At 36.5% G+C, this 15,964-nt stretch overlaps 1 protein-coding gene across 24 annotated transcripts in view; it reads right to left on the bottom strand.

Annotated features, from left to right (window-relative positions):
• Positions 1-15,964, bottom strand: part of ADGRL3 (adhesion G protein-coupled receptor L3) — a 472,380-nt gene that overhangs the window by 33,940 nt on the left and 422,476 nt on the right. For 13 of the 24 annotated variants that reach the window (XM_040966525.1, XM_040966524.1, XM_040966523.1 and 10 more), the window contains 2 exons: positions 4,707-4,733; positions 2,062-2,230 (listed from right to left, as the gene is read on the bottom strand). In XM_040966525.1, coding sequence (XP_040822459.1) covers positions 2,062-2,230; positions 4,707-4,733 — 196 coding nt within the window. The remainder of the gene's footprint in view (positions 1-2,061; positions 2,231-4,706; positions 4,734-15,964) is intronic. The other 11 variants (XM_040966527.1, XM_040966531.1, XM_040966533.1 and 8 more) reach the window with 1 other exon arrangement.

The raw sequence follows: 15,964 nt of genomic DNA, 5'->3' as shown, positions 1-15,964 counted from the left end.
TTTAAAGACAGTAAAAATTAACGATAAACAAATAAATATTGCCTAACAAAAATACAACTAAAATTAATTGCAAAAGTTCTTTAGTGCTCTGAAGAAAAGACACAAATTTTGACCTAATACTTGTACATAAAATAAAGATGACAGGTAAATCCAATTAGCCATAATTCAATATGTTATAGCTGATGATTTCTGTATTTTCACAAACACATGCTATGTTGTCCTAATCTCCTGATTTTGTGCTCCTTTTTTTTGGCAAATATTTTTCTTGAGACTCAATTTCAGCTTGTTCTACTCAGGTTAAGTATTCCTTCTTAAGTATTTATTCATTCTGGCTTCTCTGAGACCACACACTATCTACTTGTTGACTGTTCTTCCTCTCATTATTTCAGTGTCTCAGCATGATGATGCTTCTCCTTTGAAGTCACTTTCCACTCATCCTTCTTCTTAACCACTCCCACGCTTCCCACAGTGTAAACTCATCAACGGTGGCACAATGCTGACCAAGGCAGCTCCTACTATTTTAGAGTACCAAATCTAGGTTGATTCTCAGATTTCCCTTGCAGTTTAGTATGGACAGTGGGAAGACAAGATCGAATCTGTTTCCAGATCTATTCCACAAGATCTCTTTTCTCTTCCTGAAACATTCTGTTGGAGGTCAACATTCAAGACGACTGACCCTGGAATCACAAGCTGAGGCTGACTGCGCCTTTATCAACCTGTCTCCAGGTGGGGCTCCTACATGAATCTGACAATGAGTAAAGCATAAATGCATATGGAGGTAAGTGCTTATAAATGTTGAGGTGAATGTAATGAAGTATGTATATTCATTCTCTTATCTAATTGAATTCCAATTCATTAGATTAGAGCCCATCCACATTAATACAATCATTTATTTCCTGTAGCCTGCACATTCTGTTTGACTTAAATGTCCTAAACTGTATTTGTGACCATACCAACTTCTTTTAGATGTGCTTGGCCACGTCGAAGTAGAACAGAGTGACAATTTGCTGTACTGTTGCACTTTGCAGGAAAGGGCCACCCTTCTCAACCTCTGTTCTAAAACGTGCCAGCTTCTCCAAGCAAAAATGTTGAAGCTAGGGTACTTTGCTCTTCATTTTCTTTTTTTTTCCAAAGCAAAATTGTAGGCCTTGTTTCTTTTATATGTATATATATTTTTCCATTTATCATTTCATTTTAGAGAAAATTTTCTCAATATTTCATAATTATGATGATTACCTCTTTTTATACACAAGGAAACCAGGACCTAGGGAGGTTAATTAACCTGTCACAAATCACAAAGCTTTTCAAATGCAGAAACTCAAATTTGAACCCATGCAATCTGTCTTGGGGATCGCCATGATTAGAAATATTCTTAATAGAGTTTTCAAAGATGGGAGTGAAAATTGACTTTAGAGCTTAAAAATTAAAGAAATATATTTACTCCCTAAATTTAGCTTTGAAAATGAATGGTCCATGAACTAATAAGTGTAAAATATTGCAAAAACAGGCCCATGCAATGATTAAAATTGAATTCTAATCCAGTTAATTAATTCAATAAAGTTAACAACTCAATAAATTTACTTAAATACTGCCCACTCATTTAAATATATTTCTAGATTATTTATATTTGTCATATTATTACAGTATTTATTTTACACAAAGTGTCTACAAGCTATATTTTCCAGTTTTTAAAGCAACAATCTGCAAATACACACACATATGTATAGTCAAACCTTCATGACATTTTAGAATAGTTATTTCATAATCCTCTAATTCTAATATGTCCCAAAGAAAATATTAACAACATGAGGTCAAGTGTACAAGAAAATAACTGTGTACCGTCCCCCAATTTCTATTTGGATTTTTACTGTTAGACATTCTCACCAACTGTTACACTCCCGTTTCATGTCATTTTGCCTTCACTGTTACAAAAAATAATAATAGTAAAGTACTATATTTACTTGTTGAAGATACCAAGAATGGTATGATAGAAGGTATTTTGGCTGTTTCGCTTTCATGAAATGCATGGAATTTGTTCTTGCAAAGAGAATTCTATCTTACCTTCTTCTGTAGGACACAATGGAAAATGAAGATAAACATTCCCTGCAGAGAATTGAAAATGGTGAAGAGATAGGCCATGATGACTGTGCTTTCATTAATGTACATGAGTCCAAAGGCCCAGGTCAATCCCAACAGGCAGAGAAGAGCTATTGCACCTATGACCCATGACCTGTAGAGAGAAGATGAAGCATTATGAAATATTTGATCTTGACTTCACACAACCATATCATGCCAACCATACTGAGACACTGCAAAGAACATTACAGTAAGTTTTCTTGACAGAAAATGTAGGACAAGTGAAGCACTTCGTGACTTTGACGGGGACTGTAAGTGTTCAAGCCTGAGGAACTACACATGGATGAAAATGTTATGAACACAGAAATTCTTTTCAGCAAAAGCAGCTTTGGACTATAAATTATTCATGTATTTGCAGCACATATGCAAATGGGATGGAGATGTAATTATGGCGGATGGCAAGGGGAAACACATGTGTAAAGTCTTGTTAGTCTTCACTGGTCTCCCTGCAGTGACAGCATTTGTTTGACGGGCTTCTCTGCATCAGTGCTCTAGCTAAAAACCACTTTATACCATTTTCTCACGTTTTTTGTTTTCCTACAAAAATTGTCACATGCACTGACAAAAGCATACACTTACTAGAAGGAGCCAGCATTGGGAACACACTTAGAAATTTAAAGTCTTGTTTATCTGACTCCATGATATGTAGACTAACCGTCAGATTAATGTGTGGGAAAAACAACATTAGTTTCAGTAGCGTGCAACTGCCTCAATCTTGCTTATCAACTCTCAGGTTATTTGTGTTCTAGGTCATGATAGGAGAGCTAAACTTTGCATATCAGGCACATGGCAGCTCTGCTGAAAAGCATCTTACAGGTCCAGGAGCCTGTATGACTGTGAAAGGTTTGCACACTCGTGGAGGGGATGAAGTGAGAATGGGATGGAGTGATATGTCTTGAGCAGTATAGTGTGGAGACAAATCTCACTCTCACTCCATTCTTTTAGTTTCCTCCAAGTTACCATCCACAATAACTGGTGGATGACAACAATTCTTTTATTTGTAGTTGTATCATGTATTTGCTATCATGACAGAATGAATTTTTCCAAGAGATTGAACTCCAACAACTGGAAATGGAATCTCCTTTACTCAGCTCAATGGGTAAGGCCAAACAAGACCACCAGCTCACATCTCCACACTTCTCGACCGAAACCTTTCCTCATTCAAATGCCTGCCTTGAACAAGGTAAATGAGTAATTCTTTTCCACAGGTTAGCATCCTCCATTGGCATCTTCTAACGAAGAAATATTAATGGAGATGGAAGGTTTGCAAAATGAATGGAAAAAATTGCCTATGTTTACCATCATTTGCAGCTGAGTTCCTTGCATTTTTGACAAGCACTATATCCTAAGATTGATAATGGTTCCAAGTCATATCAAACGTGTTGTAACTATTTACTATTTCTTCCCAGAACAGCCAGCTATCATGAATCAGATTTAAGTGCCTTCTAGGTTTTAATTTAATAAAAGTTTTGGATAAGGAATACCTAAAGGATGTGGCATGCTTGCACATATGAATTAGAGAATGTCTTGGATATTGACACGTTATTCTGCCACTGGATTCAAAAATATAGAAACTTTGAGAAACACATTTTGAACTGTCACAGGTAGTGAAAGAAGGAAAAAATGGTATTACATAAAGACATAATTGCTATTTAGACTTAGAAATGATAGACTAGAATCATAAACAAGGCTACTATCCACTAAGAAACATAGGATGGGCCCAAGGGTTAAATGATAGACAGCTGCAATGAACCCCAACTTCTAAAGAACAAAGGAAGCAAGAGTATGAAGAGGTGTGTGGAATGGCATTGGAGCAAATGAAAACAAAGGACTCTTCACCAGAAGAACAAACTGAAAGCCTGCAGCAAGGTTGCCCACAAGTTGGCATACTCTTGCAGGACAAGGAATTTGAAAGTACAGAGAAAAATGCCCAATATCAACATTTATACAAGGATTAGTACAGACTTGTAGCTTTGTTGGAGAAACTTAGATACATTCTTTAAACATTTAGATGCTTAACTGGGTGGCAGGTGTCAAATTTGTAGGGGACCATTTTGTAGGTATAAAAATTATTTTTCTCAAAGAACCCATTGTTTTCCTTTTTGAATAATTAGAGTAGAAATTTATTGATATCAATTGAAATTGAGTGGTTTTATTCCCATAAGATCATTTCAAAGATACACCTCTAAATCACAAAATAATTTTAGCAGAAAGATCCCCAAACACTGGAACTGCACACATAGGCAGCAAAGAGGAACGTGGCACGGTACAAGGGGGGCTGTAAAAGCAGAACAAGTCTGTACATGAGAAGCGACTGTTACTGTGGACCTGGATTCAAGTGAGTCCAATTAACAGACGGGAAGAGAGTTTTCTTTTTTTTTTTGGCAATACACCTGCAGCATATTTATTCTGCACAGAAGCTGTATGCCAGAGTCTTTTCCTGCACAGTTTGCTCTTCTGCCTCCATGTGAATGACAGAAGCTCTAATGATTTTTCAGTACTGTTCTGACAGCTGGTTCATGGGACCACACTGATAAATGCAATTTATCAGCCATTCAGGTCATTCTTACTTGATGAAGGGTCTGTTATCCTCATAGCTAAAGAATGCATAGACATAAAGACAAGAACACCAACATTAGCATTTCATGACAAAGATTTTCATATGAAAAAAAAATATATTCTGGTTCCCAAAGGCCTCTGTCTCCCACCTCCCTAAAAGATTGTATATCCTTCCTTTTATTCTCCAGAAGGTAAAAATGACCATGAGAACTTAAATAACAAGGAATAAAGTCAATTTTATAATATTGCAATATCCTTATGAAACTCAAAAACTCAATTTTTTTCCATTCTGTGCTCATATTCCCTGTGACTTGACAGAGGCATCTATTTCTTAGAGATCACATTTCTCTGGAGAATGAGAAGTTTTATGGGCAATCTGGAAAAGGCTTGGGGGCATGCTTAAAATGACAGATTTCATGTCACCTGAGGTGTTCTTACTCTGCAATATTAGTAGATAAGATTACTTAATTATGGACAGTATGCTTCTGAGTAATTCTAACGTGGTGGATGACTGACCTCAGTTAAATCTGAACCTTATGGCTCTTGGAAAATAATTGATCTTGGCTACTTTCGAATTCTTTCTCTTAGTATATTGAGAAAAAAACACAGTATGAATAACCCTGCAGTAGGAGCAAACATCCAACACCTGCATATCATCATTTATATTTATTAACCGATTTGATCTCATTCTGATCAAATGAAACTCCAGGGCTGCCACAGCCCACTTGATAGATTTCTGATCATCTGTTTTTATTATTGTTGTTGTTATTTTAACAAACCTAACGTCTGCTTAGAGAATTGTGACATTACTAAAAAGAATGAGAAACTGGTTGGTCTCTTCCCTCTTGCCATGGGCAAAATAATTTCCTCTATTATGTATAAATAAATAAAGCTCTTAGAAAGATCCCATCTGTGATGCTTTTGAGTAAAGAGAATCACTGGTAACAGCTGATTTTCCAGAAAGATGAAACAATGAATAGAGTGAGAGAGTGGGATTTGACTCCAGTCAGCCTGAGGTTGACATTCTAGCTCAGCCGCTCACCAGCTATTTGATCTTACACAAAGTTAATTAAAGTACTGTTGCAGTCTTTAATGCATCCACAAAATGGCAACAACTACAAATGGAAGCCTTCTTTGTAGTACAATGTAAGTTGCATGTGATAATGGAATGATTTATTATGTATGAGGTATCCAGGGCAGTACATTAAGTATGTGTCTAACAAATACTATGCATTGTGTTATTATGAGACTATTTAAAGTGATAGTCTCATAGAAAATATAACTTAAGTTCTCATCCAAAGAATGACATACCAAATACATGTTGTTAGTAAATGGAACAGGAGTGACTAGACTTTAGTGTCCAATATGATTGCCAGGCACATATGGCTATTTAACTTTAGATTCTTTAACACAAAGTAAGTAAACAAAATTATATTCCTCAGTCACAATGGTCATATTACACGTTTGAAACCTTCACAGGAGAGCAGCAACCATATTGGACAATGCAGTTTGGAATATTGCCATCTCACAGGAAATTCCACTGGACAGTCCCTGACTAGGACAGTCAGGGAAAGTGAATTCCATGAGTGTTTGAAAGATAAAGAAACTTTTCTAATAACAATTGTATTTAAAAATTGTAAAACCTCCCATCTTCCTTCCTTTTTTTTTTACTTTTGAAATAATATTTTAAATTTACATTACAACAAAAAGGATTACTTGTTAGGTAAAAGTTTAATCCAATATGAAGTTTAGCAAGTCAAAAGCAAAAATGTCTTAGTTTAAGTAGAAATACAGACAAAAGCTATAAAAATTAAATGGAAAAATCCTTATTTTACTCATATACAGTAAATCGTAAAGTAACCACAGATCATAAACTATGTATAACATCCTTAACAATTGGGTTGAAACCATTGGGTATCAAGCAAAGCTTCACAAAATACACCTGTAACAATATTGCTATATACAGACATTTCTTTACTTTTACCATTTATTTTCTTTCACTCAACATGATGTCCTTCAGTTGAGTCTGTTTTAACGCAAGTGACAGAATTTTCTTTGACATGTTGAAGGACGTGTTTGTGAGTGAACTGTACCACCATGATACATAAAGATACTCTCAATATTTCTAGTTTCAAGATGCAATTGAGTTTACTTTTCTGAGTATAAAGCTAACATAAAGGGCTTTCCACCATTAATTTTGATCTGTGTTAATGTAGGAATGACAGGTAATGTTAATCAGTTTCTCAAAGTTAAACATACTCTCATTTTTCACGGAAGCAATAAAGGCGATAGATCAGAATGCATCTGAATGTGGCATGAGGTTTCCCTACTGTTTCTATATCAACAAGAAAACTCTCAAGGAAAGAAGATCTAGTTACTCATATTCTACTAGGAGCTAAACTGCAACTAAAGGATCCAACTCTCAGAAGTAATCTTTTAAGAGGGACTGCTCTGTCACATCGTTAACCCTGGCATTCAGTCTATAAAACTTTGAGTGTCGGAGCTGGTGCTGGACATAGCAGGAGTAGCTACCGCCACTGGCACTGGTATCCCAGCTGAGTCCCAGCTGCTCTATTTCTGATCCATTTCCCTGTTAATGGCCTAAGGAAGCAAGAAGGATGGGAAGGTGCTTGGACTTCTGCAGTCTCATTGAGACCCAGAAGAAGCTCCTGGCTCCTGCCTTCCAACCAGCACCGCCTTTCCCTTTGCAACTAATGGGGGAAGAGAACCAGCACCTGGAATCTCTCTCTCTCTTTCTAATTCTGACTCTCTGGTATATCAATATATCTTAGAAACAAATCCAACAGTAGAGAAAATGCCATTTTAGGATTGCAACATTCACAAAATATGAAGAACAGCTGAAAGAATGAAAAAATTTATTTTGTGAATCCTAATTGCCCCAACTATCTGCAATGAATGAAGGACTGTATTTTATTTACATTTTAAACACTTATTTATCATATATTATTAAAAAGAGTGATAAAGACCAGGGGAGAAGAGATGTTTCGTAATTTGGTTCACTCCCTAAATGCTGGCAACAGCAGGAGCTGGGCCAGGCCGAAGCCAGGAGCTAGGAACCCGCCAGTGTCTCCGTTGTGGGTGTCAGGCATCCAAATACTTAGTCATCACTGCAGCCTTCTCAAGTGCCACATCCCCACCAGAGGGCCAGCTGGAGGAGACAAGATTTACACTGGCGCTCTGGTCGGGATGTGGGAGTCCCAAGATGTGGCTTTACCTGGCGTGCCTCAGTGTCCAGACAAGGGAAGGATTGCAGGATAAGCTAGCCACATTTTTAATTAGTCAGACATTGAATAACTGTAACAGACTGGCAATGCTGCAATTTCTAGAATAGCACTAGGCTATCTGCTACCAAGTGGTTAATGGGCATTTAATACAGCATAGCCAGACGAACAGTGATTAGAAACGAGTTTCACGTTTACATCCCACTGTGCGAAAAATGCTCAATCAGGCTATGTTTATGATAGAAATGCTGACTGCTTCATATTTCTTTAAAATGTATTTTATGTTAATTAACATAAATCCTGAATCTATATTATTAATTTCCTTTGTGTTCACCTCTCCAGAAAGACTAAAAGCAAAAAGCATTTAGAATTTAGTTCCACAGCTGTGAGTATAATATGAACAATGTATCTTTCTGGGCACATATTTAAGTCACCAAGGATTAAAGAGAATAAACATTCTTAGAAAGATATGAAATTCATATAAATAGAAAAATTATAAACAGGAAAAGATTACATTACAACTATGGATTTTATAGCTATTAAAATTTACTATCAAAAGCTACATCTCTACATTTTGCTCATACACACCTTATTCCAGGGAGAATTAAATGAACTAAATAAAATAAATGGTTTAGGATATATCATAAACATATCTCAGTGTCCCTGTAACTATACTGGAGATTGAAGATTTGTCTACAATATTGACGGTTGAATGATTATTCAAGAATCTGGAAACTCTGAAATTAGGAAGCAATTAGTGTAATAAGCCAGGATCAGCACACATCAAATCATTGGCAGATAAAATTTTAACAGTATTTTCTCCACAATTCAAAGCCATGCAAATTTCTGCCTCAATGTACAGGATCAAAAGAACTGAAAGAAGTTAAGGGTATCATAAGGACGTAAATAATGAATTATTACAGTATACAAAGGCAATCATATAATTTTCACAATTTGAGGTCTCTACGTATCAGAGTCGTAAGGTGAACGGTTCGATCGCGTGCAAAGACGATAGGCAACTTGGGAGTGGTTGGAAGAAAGTAAGAACCTTTGCATGATTATTGATTAATATCAATATGTGAAAAGCTATCTATCAGTAACAGGAAGCATGGGCTGTGGAGCAGCCTGCAGGAGTTACGAGCCCGTTGAGCACTTTACCGGCTCTGGCTCTGCAGTCTAGGCATAATTTCTCAATCTCTACTCTTTACCGCTCTCTCCTGCGGTATGAAACTTTCCTCTTAGGTCTACTCTGCATATTTTTATCAAAGTATCTGGCATTTTTATTTAATACTTATACCCAAAAATATGCAAAGATACAAAACGTTCATCAGAAGAGCTAGAAGATAATATTTGGTAATAAATAAATTGACAGTCTGGACTCAACGCAGGGGTTGTAGTGAAAAATACACACAATACAACATTAGAGTTTCTTCTTTAAAGTGCTTGGCAATTTCCATATGAAGTAAAAAATTCAAAGAGGATCAGGGAGACACTTAAAATTTATACTTAACTTCTTCAATGTTTTGTTTTTCTTTAGCTGATGAATTTAACTTAGTTAATGCTAGGACTTTACATAAGCTGAAATAGGGATCTGCCCAGATTCCCAGTGACTGTTTAAACAGAAACCCAGAATGATCTGGTTTCCCTAAGAAAACTAAACTTGACTCATAAATACACTGTGATCTCAGTGCTGGGAATCCTGTGAAGCATCTGCAGCAAATCACTCAACAGAGCCATTTCAATAAGAAGTAAGGAAGACAGGAACCAAGTTACAACATGAAATGCCCACTGGAATTCATTAGGAGGTATGAATTCTAGGGGATATTTTACCCTTCTTCTTAGGTAATGACCCCTTCTTGTTTCAATTTGCAGTTTTGTGGTGTCAAATTAATTATTTTTGATGTGAATTTTACCTTTTCTTACTTCCTAGATATTTGTATCTTTTTCAATAAATTCTTGTGGTTCATTAATCGATCCTCCACAAGAGACAGTTTGCTTGCAAACACCTGAGATTATAAATATTCCTTTCAATATGTTTTTTGTTACATCTCATGGGTAATGATGTTCTAGTTTTAACTGTAATTTCTTCAGTGCCACATGGGTCATGCAGTAGCACCCGTTTCTCCAAGAAGGTTCTCGATTTTCTTTTTTCATCATGTTAGCGGCACATTTGGTATTTTTGTAGTATATTCGTTAACTTCACGTTTATGAAAACTTGCTGGTTTCTCCCTCTTGCGGACTGCGCTCAGTGACTGCATTTAGGGGATGTATGAGAGAAGTGCACAGAGTGACATGTTCAGATGTGGAAACAAAGCGCAGTATGTCTCCACGCATCCAGACTAAAGATGAGCTTCCAGGGAAACAGGTGAAAATAGCCTGATGGGAACATGCTGGACTCTCCAATTCTCCCATGCCCAAAATGTTGGGAAACACCTCAATAACAGCATGATGGACTTAAAACTGGTCATGAAAGACCACCTCTTTTAACACTAGAGGGAAAATCAATGGGGGTGAGGGAGCAGAGAACTTGGGGAGGGCGGCAGGAAATCCCAAAGGCTATGGAACTGTATCATAAAACAATAATAAAAATAATTTTAAAAAGAGATATGAATTTTAGAATTAGATTCAGTACTTTTTCCTCATGACTTTTTACCTTTGAAATCTGAAATAGGAAAGATAAAATAAATGATGACATTGGTATGAAGAAAGATTTTTATTTCCTTCTAATAAGTTTCCACCTTGTGTAATCAATGAAAATCATTGGTTTTATCAGTAACATTACAAAGGTCAACAACTATTATAAACAAGTTGATAGTTTTTATTCATTGATACATATAATCAAAATTTGCAGTGGTTGTTGGATCATTTGCAACTGGAGGCTCAACTTTTTTTTTTTTTTTTGATTCATGCTGATTTTTAGAATTCACTAACTCATCAAAACCTGTGACTGCTTACACAGTAAAATATGGACAATTGAAAAAATAAAGTACTTTGAGGAAAACATACTATATATTCAGTATTTATTTATTTTAAGTTAGAGTATGCACAAACATTTTAAGAGTGAGACATTAGCAAGTTCTTGTTATCCTTGCCAAATATTTTTTGGCCGGTTGAATTTCTAATATTCTTTTTCATACCATATGGTAGCATCACCTCTCATTTCAGCAATTGCTAATACAAACATTTATCATACCTGTTTTGTGAACAATTTATTGTAACCAGATTGGAAAAATACCCAAACACAGGGGCCAGGCAATCACTCAGCTAGCCAAACCTCTACCTCCAAGTGCAGGGATCCATATGGACACCAGTTCATGTCCTGGCTGGCTGCTCCATTTCCCATCCAGCTCCCTGTCTGTGGCCTGAGAAAGAGTGGAGGATGCCTGTAAAGCTTTGGGACCCTGAGCCCATGTGGGAGACCCAGAAGACGCCCCGAGATCCTGGCTTTGGATAGACTCAGCTCTGGCAGTTGCAGCCATTTATCTGGGGGATGAACCAGTAGATGGGAGATTTTTTTCTCTGTCTCTCCTTCTCTATGTAAATCGGCCTTTCTAACCAAATAAACCAAAGTTTAAAAAAGAAAAGAAAACCCAAATACAAGAAAGCCACAACTAAGTGATCTAAATATTTCTATACTTAGTAAAGATAGCAATCAATGGAACCACAGTGGAATTACAGCACAGCAGAAAGCAGACAAGCTTTACTTATAGGAGTATGTAATTTATCCTTTCCAAGCCTCAGTGTACACACATCCGGAATGAACACTGTAGTCTCACTAGGAACTTTATAGACTTCAATGGACACAAAGAACCAATATTTTATGGCCTTTAAAAATTACCAACAAGAGATTCCGAAGTATACTCTGAGTTCCAGAATTTACCATTCAGGTGGAACTACACTATTTTTCTGAGGATGAATTTGAAAAATGAGATCACACTAATCAGTTAATACACAGTACTTTTTACAATGTGAGTAGCCCAAAGTAATAATCCAAGATCTTTGTCTCGAGTATGCTTTTAATACAGAAGCTCAGTGAGGTTTCATCTATTTAAAAAGTGTTGGTAGAAATTTAAACAGATCTTAAAAACTGTCAATGAGAAAAACATTTAGAAAATTATTGAAAATGTAAGTAACATAATACATATGTTTTATATATGGATAAGATGATGCAAGCCACAAAATAACATTTTCAATGGAGCACATTTCAGGCCAAAGGGCAGTCTCAAGAAAGTTCTAAGAGAACAAATCAGAAAATATTCTCCAACGGTAAAGAAGCTCAATTAGACATCGACAGCTAATAAAGCATGCAGGCAAGCATGATTGTGTATCAGTCATTCATTCACTACGACAGCTCAAAACAACCCAAGCTTCACAACATTTAACAAATAGATTCAGTTAATGAGTGAGAAATAATTTTTTTTCATATGAGGCAGAAGAAGGGAAGAAAAAAATAGCTTATATGATTCTCTAGGTAAGGAAAGTATGAGAGGAAGGACATTATAAGGCCATTCTATCTAGGAATTTAATCATAAGTCCTAAATAAGAAATTAATAATATAAAGGAATAGTTGATAAAAAAAAAACATGATGAACTAAGTAAGAATTATCTCCAGATGGTAAGGAGAGTAAAAGCAGCCTATTATATCATATGTGCCACATGGGTAGTTTAATTCAATTTCCAGATTAGAAAGAAAAACTGATGAGTATGATTAGCCATATTTTATGAAAATACAAAGTAACTTAAAAATCTAGGATTATATTCATAAAAGCATTTCATCACCTTAAATATGATTATCTAATTTTTAGAATTCCACAATAAATATCATGCTTAATGGGAAAGCTTCAAAATACATATTTCTTAAAACTTCAGGACCACAACAAGGTTATATTTTAAACTACTCAATAAAATCTTTTTGACATGACAATATGATGAGAAGAAAAACCATTAAGTGCTATAAGGCTTACAAGAGCAGATACAATTTTAAAATGTATGTTAAACATATTCACGATGCGATCATTTCCTAAGTTTGTAAGCATTAGGGAGAAAAAGAAATAAGGAGGGAGAAGGGTTATAGGGGGTGTAGGCACAGTGGGAAGTGTTGTTATGCTCCCAAATCTGTGTCATGAAATGGGTAAAATTTGTGTCTTCATACAAATCTAAAACTTTTTAAAGGTATAGATATACTTTTTAAACTATTGAAACACGGTCCAATAATTTCCACAAAAATGCAAATGAACTAGAAGAAAAATTGTTGGAAGTATTAATCGAGTTCAGTAAGTGTGTCTGATATAGGAACACCTGTAAAAATGAGCATCGTTCCCCTGTTTAGTAACAACAGACACGAAACACAAAGAAAAAATTAGATACTTTTTACCAAAACCACAAAATAAAATCTTTTTAAAAAGATCTGTCCAAAGATCTCAAAATTTTAGCAAAACACTAGGTTATTCAAATTCAAATTAATTTGTTATAAGCTGTCTTCTCCCGTGTGTTTATTGTAAAAGAAAAATGGAAAGGTGATAATACTTATTAGAAATCCTTGTAATTACAAGAGATTTCAAAATGTAGACCAGCAAGTAAAAGAAGAAAGGCATAGGAAAGCCAACTGGAAAAATGAGGAAGAAATTTAAGCCTTTCTAGAAGAGAATCTAATAGGGACTAATGGACATAATAGTTTTAACAATAGGGGTGCTGTATTATGTGTGATAGCACACTATATCACATTAAAAGCAGTGACTGAATTGGAAGAGGTTGGCAGCTTTAGAAACCTTTCTGTAGCCCATAAAACAAGAGGCAATAAATTCAAGCAAAGCAGAAAAATGAGAGAACCATGATTATAACTTCTAGAACAAAGAAAGTATCCTAGATTTGAGTTCCATGTTGATATAAGCAATGATGTCGATATTGTTAATAAATTGGTACCTTTTCTATTCCTGGCTTAATTTCTTAATCTCAAAATTAAGTAGTTTTAAATAATAGCCTCAGGCTATCAATTTCAGTGCTGGAACAGAGAGAATTTTCATTTAAAATATCAACTTCCATAGGCAACAATCCAGAGCCTTCTAGAATGCATACTCAAATGGCACATTTATAAAAGTGCCAAGGACTTTGACGACAGACCTTTTAAAAATACATAACTGTGTGTAGTGGAGAAACCCAACAACAACTGGGACTCGGCCAAGAGAAAATAGGATTAGGAAATGTTCAAGTGTGGACTGAGCGGCTCAAGATACTTAACACTCTGTTGTTCTGTCTACACTTTTTAATTACAAAGCCAGTGATTTAATGCTTAGTTCTTTTTTTTTTTAACTTACATCTTTCAGCACTTTTAAAATGAGGTAAGGAAAAAATATCATTTTCAAACAAAATAACATTCTTCTTGGAAACAACTCCCAAAGAATAGAAAAGTGGAGAAAGCTGAAGTCTGAGAAAACATTTTGTTGGTTTTGCTTCAAGGGGAAGTATTCACGTGGACCCCGCGGTATTGTGATACACACAGCAGAGGCATGGACAATCTGACAGTTGGTCTTTGCTGACAAATTAGTGATCAACTGTACCAGGCTCCGTCACAAAGCATTTTACAACCTCCTTATACTGCTAGGGCTACATGAAGAATTCTGGAACATATGTCATGGCAGCTTTTGGAATTTTCAGAGAAAAGTACATACGTATGTGAGGCCAAGTATACACAATGTAATGCCTGCCTGAGGACTTTACTGTCCCCAATGAGTGGGATTCTATTGCCCAAGATGGCAGGTGACTGCAGAAAGGAAGGAAGGAATATGGACAACAGCAACAACAAAACCCTAATAACATAAATGATTCCTTCCATTTCCTCTTCCTTTTTTATATGGCTCAGAATGCAATCTCACTCTATGCCATCCCCTCTCTCACACTGCATCCTTTCTGTTGGATCTCACAGTCGGATTGTTTTGGAATATTTCTGTCACTTGATGCTTCCAAGTAAAATCATCTTCAGGCCTCATAAGCTCAAGTTCTTTGTTCTGTGACATCCCTCAGACTGTGACAGTGACTGCCTATCATGAGTCCTCCCCCTCTAAGAACCACCAGCCGCTCTGAGGCGCTTCCTGGAAGATACCAACGCCACCATCCTTTCCTTCTTGTTTCTAAGGATCTGCTAACCTTCCCAGAGCTCCTCTTCGTGGGCTCCCTTTCTTCACTCGCTGCCGCCCTGCTGGTTGCTCCTTCCTGCATATCCAGCCTGGATCCTAGGATCTCAATTTCTTGACAGCTTTTCTTCGCTTTATTCATTCATAACCAAACAAGCAAACAAGCCCTCTATGTAAGCAGACACGCTGCAGGAAGCACCCAGCACGCTGACTGAGCACAGGCTGGATGTGTGAGGAGCAGTGCACAGTGACCATGAACTGCACAGCACGAGGCGGTTACGCTGTGTCACCTTTGCTCTGCCATCCCCAGGTGTGCTTCACATCCTCCTTCACTTGCACACGTTTCCCATCACAAGGACAGTGTCTGAATGGTGCTCACTACTTCCTTGAAACCACAAAAGCCAGTTGCCCTCTGCCGAGTCCACTGGTGCACTCTCCGGGCCTGGCAACTTCAAGAATCCACCTCACTCATGAATAACGCTTACAGATGTGTCTCCACTTCTAACAGGATGGCCGTCACACTGAGACGCCTGATAGGGGCATTTTATGATTCACGGTTCTCCATGTAAAACCTTCCAGTTCGTACATTTAAACTGCTAAAGTAATCATGGGTTTGAAGCTCCGGATCCTTAGTGAGCCTTATAATCTGAACAATTTTAGGAGTTAAAGCTTCTTAAATTTGCTCTGTAAATTGCTGTAAATTACTGTTTACTGAAAAGAAGACCTGCTAAAAGTTTAACACAATTTAATGTACTAATAGACATATAAAGTGATATGGCAAAAAGTATATGGTGAAAGTTAAGGAAATAGACTCTAACACTAGAATACAGAAGCTAAATTTCTGATGAGTATGAGAAGCAGTGCAAAAACTTTAGTATTATTCACCAAATTTCACTG

This window comes from Ochotona curzoniae, unplaced genomic scaffold (assembly GCF_017591425.1).
Source record: "Ochotona curzoniae isolate NIBS_2020 unplaced genomic scaffold, NIBS_Ocur_1.0 scaffold_4506, whole genome shotgun sequence".
Classification (NCBI taxonomy): domain Eukaryota; kingdom Metazoa; phylum Chordata; class Mammalia; order Lagomorpha; family Ochotonidae; genus Ochotona; species Ochotona curzoniae.
Note: the sequence above shows the minus strand (reverse complement) of the source record. Positions and strands in the feature narration are given on the sequence as shown.